Source organism: Chaetura pelagica, unplaced genomic scaffold, assembly GCF_000747805.2.
Source record: "Chaetura pelagica isolate M959 unplaced genomic scaffold, ChaPel_1.0 scaffold741, whole genome shotgun sequence".
NCBI classification, from domain to species: domain Eukaryota; kingdom Metazoa; phylum Chordata; class Aves; order Apodiformes; family Apodidae; genus Chaetura; species Chaetura pelagica.
Window position 1 is genome coordinate 206,905 of NW_009954634.1, and position 5,765 is coordinate 212,669.

The 5,765-nt window shown below is 54.3% G+C and overlaps 1 protein-coding gene across 1 annotated transcript in view; it reads right to left on the reverse strand.

Moving 5' to 3' along the window:
• The window catches only part of DUS3L (dihydrouridine synthase 3-like (S. cerevisiae)), a 67,336-nt gene that overhangs the window by 2,636 nt on the left and 58,935 nt on the right, over positions 1–5,765 (reverse strand). Inside the window, exons 2-11 of the mRNA XM_010005583.1 lie at positions 5,332–5,520; positions 4,253–4,589; positions 4,008–4,144; positions 3,358–3,399; positions 3,106–3,258; positions 2,913–3,029; positions 1,985–2,050; positions 1,786–1,896; positions 1,120–1,216; positions 148–223 (exon numbers count right to left, since the gene is read on the reverse strand). Of these exons, the coding sequence (XP_010003885.1) occupies positions 148–223; positions 1,120–1,216; positions 1,786–1,896; positions 1,985–2,050; positions 2,913–3,029; positions 3,106–3,258; positions 3,358–3,399; positions 4,008–4,144; positions 4,253–4,589; positions 5,332–5,520 (1,325 nt within the window). The remainder of the gene's footprint in view (positions 1–147; positions 224–1,119; positions 1,217–1,785; positions 1,897–1,984; positions 2,051–2,912; positions 3,030–3,105; positions 3,259–3,357; positions 3,400–4,007; positions 4,145–4,252; positions 4,590–5,331; positions 5,521–5,765) is intronic.

Consider the following 5,765-nt stretch of genomic DNA (forward strand, 5'->3'; position numbering starts at 1 on the left):
AGGAAAGCTCCTGTTAAGATCCCACAGATGCAAACTGGTTTCACCAAGAGGAAACCTCTTGTGTTTTGGGGTTTGTGGAGGTTATTTTTCTCATTCTTTTGTCCTTCTGGCACTACCAGAGCTGAGAAGCAGAGGGGAAGCACTTGCCTTGCAATCATAACTCCTGAAACCCCTGTCTCCATGGCCTGATTAGCATCTTCATATGACAAAATGTCACCATTTCCTGCCCAGAAGGAAAGGAGAAGCCAAAGGTCAAAGTGATACAAGAGGGTAAGTCAAAATGAGTGAATCCAGGCATGGGATAAAACTAAAAAAGGACACAGGGTCCAAAAGTCAGATTATCCAAAGAGGCTCTGGGGCTCCTGTTTCCAGACTCCCAGGGATGTTTCTGATTGATGTTGCCCTTCCAAGGAAAAGGAAAGGCTGCTTCTCTCTTCTCCAAATTCCTACCCTGGAGGTTTAGCTGGGACTGTCTGTGCCACGGTGCCCAAGGGAGAAAATACCTGCTAAATCCCAAATGGTTTGTGTCCTGCCTGTCCCTTCTCCTGCTCTGCTCAGTGCTCATCACTCCTGCCCACGGGGAAAGCTGCTGGGAACTCTCTCCAGGGAGCAGCAGGAGGGATCCTCCAACCCTTCCCCAGGCTGAATGTCCCTGGGGGCCTGTCTTTTATAATGGGATTGTGGAATGGTTTGGGTTGGAAGAGAGACCTTCAAGATCATCTGGATCCAACCCCCTGCATGGGCAGGGACACCTCCCAGCAGCCCAGGCTGCACAAGCCCCATCCAACCTGCCCTTCAACACTGCCAGGGATGGGGCAGCCACAGCTTCCCTGGGCAACCTGGGCCAGGCTCTCACCACCCTCACACTCCACAATTCCCTCCTCATGTCTCACCTCAATCTCCCTCTGCCACTTTTCATCCATCCCCCCTTGTCCTCTCCCTCCCTGCCCTTGTCCCAAGTCCCTCCCCAGCTTTCCTGGAGCCCCTTCAGGCACTGGAAGCTGCTCTAAGGTCTCCCTGGAGCCTTCTCTTCTCCAGGCTGAACAACCTGGAGGCTTTTTTTTTAAGGTATTTAAAATCAAACTTCAGTCCCCACAAGGAACCAGCTGCAACACCTACCAAACAGGGGCATGGGGGTGGCAATTTTAGCACACTCTGCTATGTAGGCCCAGTCAGCTCCCCGGGTGTAGCGCTGCTCCCTGGACCTGCCGTGGAGCTGGGGGAGGAAAGGCACAGTGAGACCTCAGGGAACGGCCTGGAGGGGGCAGGAGAGAAAGGGAGCACTGGAGGAATGTGCTTCAACAAAGGCAATGACACCAGGTTGGGGAAAAGGATCCCTCTGGCTCTACAGCCCAGAGCAGGCTGTGGGAGTGCTCAGCAGGGCTGGGTGATGTTGCAGCTGTTTGGAAGAACAAAGAACAGAGCAAGAAGTGACTTCCCAGGGAGAGGGAACAGTCAGTGTGGGCAGGAACTGCTCATCCCCAAGCAAATGAGATGGTCCCATTGCTTCCCCAGCCCTCTGTTTAATGTCACTGCTTTGGCTGAAGCCTCTGTCCCAGAGCACTGGGGGAACTATCCCTCTCTGCAATGGGTACAAGGATCAGGAGCACCCAGGAAAACGTTTCCTGCACCTGAATTTTAACCTGTTATTAACAGAAAACAATAAAAGGCAGCAGGGAACTGATCAGAGGCAGCTGTGGGGAAGGGTAAGGTCACCACCTCATCATGCTCTGGAGATCCCCAGACACCAACCAACCACCTCCTGCCCAGCCAGTGTCCCTGTACCGTGACCAGGGATGCTCCCCACTCCCGGATCTTGGGGATGATTTTATGAGCCACATTCATCTTTTCTTGCACCCCTGTCCTGATCTTGACAGTCAGTGGCACATCCAGCACCTGCAGAAATGGGAGAGTGAGGCCAGGCTGAGGTAGGAGGTGGCTCCACCAGTTCATCTCCTGGTGCCGGGAGGTGCTTGGGACTCACCGAGTTCATCCCTCGGACAATCTGCTCAAACTTGTTGGACCGAGTCATCAGGGCACATCCTCCTCCCTGGGGGACAAAAAGCAGCAACAGGCCAGAGCTTCTGCCTCCTTGCACACTGAAGAGTCTCCTTGGAGCTGCTCAACAGCTGCTTTCTAGCTGCTTTCTCCTCAGGAGATCTGGGGCATCTCAAGACTTGGAGAAAGAAGACTCCAACAACAAAACCCCCACGGTCCTTTTCTCTCCCAACTTCTGCTGCCAGGCAGACAAACCAAACCCTTCCCTGCTCTTTGAACAGCTTGTTCACCTTCTTCCTACAACCACAGACTAGTTTGCGTGGGAAGGGACCTTAAAGACCATCTAGTTCCAACCTGCATGGGCAGGGACACCTCCCACCAGCCCAGGTTGCTCCAACCTGCCCTTGAGGGTGTCTCACCACCCTCCCAGTGAAGAATCTTCTCCTCATGTCTAAGCTAATCTTCTTGCTGACATCCAGTGCCCATAAATGAACTGGGAGCTCTGGGTGAGACTGGCAGGAGCAGATCAGGCAATAGGAAATGAGGCAGAAGACAAGGATCAAGGAGGAAGAAGAGAAGATGACAAGGATGAAGGAGGCAGAAGACAAGAATCAAGGAGGAAGAAGACAAGGATGAAGGAGGCAGAAGACAAGGATGAAGGAGGCAGAAGACAAGAATCAAGGAGGAAGAAGACAAGGATGAAGGAGGCAGAAGACAAGAATCAAGGAGGAAGAAGACAAGGATGAAGGAGGCAGAAGACAAGGATGAAGGAGGAAGAAGACAAGGATGAAGGAGGCAGAAGACAAGGATGAAGGAGGCAGAAGACAAGGATCAAGGAGGAAGAAGACAAGGATCAAGGAGGAAGAAGACAAGGATCAAGGAGGAAGAAGACACTGCAGAATATGTCATCTTACCTTCTTGTAGACCAGGTCAATAGGACACCCCACATTGATGTCTACAAAGTCCACTTCAATTGTCTGGTTCAGGAGCTCTGCACATTTGGTCATCGTATCTGGAAATGCTCCCTCCAGCTACCAAAGGAGGACAAGTTGCAAGGAGTTCAGCTTTTCTCCTCATATGGTTGGTTATGGAGATGACAGCACCCACCTGAACCCCAAAAATATCTTCAGTATGATGCCTTTTCAGGAGAGCCCACTCAGAGGACTGTCCTTGCAGCAGGTTTGTGCACACAGCCATCTCCCCACAGGTGACATCTGCCCCAAAACTCTTGCATATCCTTCGGAAAGGGAGGTTCCCACACTGGAGGAGAACACCAGGGAGGTGGTTTGTCAGGAGATTTGCTCTGTCCCAAAAGTGCCAACCAGAAATGATGACAAAAGGAGAGAATTCTTTACCTACCGTGGTCAACGGAGCCAAGTAGAGTTTGCCTTGGATTTCCAGCTGGAAAACAAAGGTGGAGGAGCATGTTAGTAGGGCTGATCCAGCAGTGGTTAAACAGGAAGAGATTCCAGGCAGCAGTTTTATCACTTGCCTTGAGTGAAACTCAGGGAGAAACCCAGGAAATCACTGGGTTTGCTTGAGAACCTCAACTGTGCCAAGAGAACGTCTCGTTTGGAGAAAAGAACCAGAAACAAGAAGCACTGAATTTGTTTTCACTGCTCAGCTTGGAGAGAACTCAGAGCACTTCTGGATAAAGAAGGATGCAAGGGTGGGTGCAAAGCTGGGGGTGATGAGGAGGTGAGGAAGGAGGTGATGCTCTCACCCCAGGAGAGCACCATGGATCTCAACCAGCCTTGGCCTGGTCTCTCCTTGCTCATCATTCCCACCCTCATTAACAGCTCAGCCCCTTCATGTGCAAGAGGCTGCAGCTTCTCTTGACTCTCACCCCTCCATAGCCCCAAGAGCTCAGCTCCCTGCACCCTTCTCCTCATGACAGGAGACCTCTGCCTGCCTCCCACCCACCCAAGAACTCTCTTCTCTCTTCCCAAGCACCATCCCAACCACTTGACAGGCACACAAGAGTCAGCAGCCCTCGACCAAAGTCTCACCTTCTTCTTCTCACATGACCTCAGCTTTATCAGGTCTTCATCTGTCACTGGCCCCACTGTCTGGATGGAAGAAGAAACCTCCTCACCACTTGTGGGGCCAGGACTCTGCAAGGCTTTGGGATCTTCTCCCCGCTCTGCTGGCACAGGACACCCAGGGCTGTCTCCCAGCCCTTCCTGGGGTGCTGTGCAGTTGGACACCTCTTGCTCCTCTGCAGGACACCCCGTGGCTTTGCCTCCCTTCCCACCATCACCACGAAGCTTGGCCAGACCCCTCAGATACTCCTCAGCCTTCTTGAAGCTGAACCTCCTCTTGCGCAGCTGCTGCTGGAGCTCCTTGGAGAGGTTGTTCCTCACCGGCGACTTCCCTTCCCACTGCTTGGCCAGGTCTTCATTGATGATGTTCTGGTAACCATCCCCCAGGTGGGCTTGGGCAAAACGGCAGGTGACACCATAGGGACACTTGCCAAAGGTCTCAAAGAGCACACAGGTGTGGCCCAGGTCAGCTGGCTTGGTGGCCATGTACTCGCCCACCTGGTGAAGGAAGCGGCACCGCTGGCCGAAGAAACACTTCTCTGCACGTCCCTTGCAAGGAGAGAGAGAGGAGGGTGACATCTCTGGTCCTCCAGGGTCACCTCCCAGCCAGCAGGGAGGGCAGCCTGGCTCTGCCCAGAACTGTTCTGAGCACCCTGGGTGCCCCAGGGAGCATCCCCAGGGAGGTGGCTGCTGGAAGGTGCCACAGAAGGGGGCAGTGACATGAGTGGGGCAATGGATTCAAATGTGGGGATTTAGATTGGACCTTAGGAGGAAATTCACCATGAGGGTGGTGAGAGCCTGGCCCAGGTTGCCCAGGGAAGCTGTGGCTGCCCCATCCCTGGCAGTGTTGAAGGGCAGGTTGGATGGGGCTTGGAGCAACCTGGGCTGGTGGGAGGTGTCCCTGCCCATGCAGGGGGTTGGGACTGGATGGTCTTGAAGGTCCCTTCCAACCCAAACCATTCTATGATATGATTCTATGATGTGGAGGTGTTAAAACACCTCAAAACCATTTGTAGGATCTGTCAGTACCAGGTAACCTGCTCCACCAACCTGCTCTGCACACATTTGTCCCCACTGAGGAGTTTTAGTGCAGGGGGGAGAGGCAGGAATGTTTTGTAAGTAGCTGGACCTGCCCCTCTGCCACCCCCACCCCACAGGGGGGCTTTCCCTGCTGTGGCTCCATCTTCAACAACCCTTCCCAGACCTAAAACCAAACCCTCAAGCAGGAGGGGCCCAGCAGGTTCCCAACCTGCCACCCCCAAGCAGCACAGCCCAGGACCTGCTGTCCTACCTGTGTCACCGAGGGGCACAGCCTGTGCTGCTCGTACTGCTTGGGTTTCATGCAGGGTCTGCTCTTGTTCTGCCCCCGGGCACGTTTCCTCTGCCCTGCCTCCTTCTCCTCTGCCTCCTTCTCCTCTGCCTCCTTCTCCTCTGCATCCCCATCCTCTGGGCCTTCCCTGTCCTGATCGAGCTCCTCTGACTTCAGTCGTTTGGCAGGGGGCTGGTTCTGGTCGCTGCCGACCTCCTCCTCCTCTTCCTTCTCCTCCTTTTCCTCCTCTTCCTTCTCCTCCTTTTCTTTCTCTTCCTCCTCCTCCTTCTCTTCCTCCTCCTTGCCCCCGGGCTGGCCCCAGGCCCGCAGGAAGGCGTGGAACTGCTCCTTGGTGGCCAGAAACCTGGGGGGGGGACACGGCCCGAGTGAGCCCCGCGGGGAGGGGAGGAGCAGGG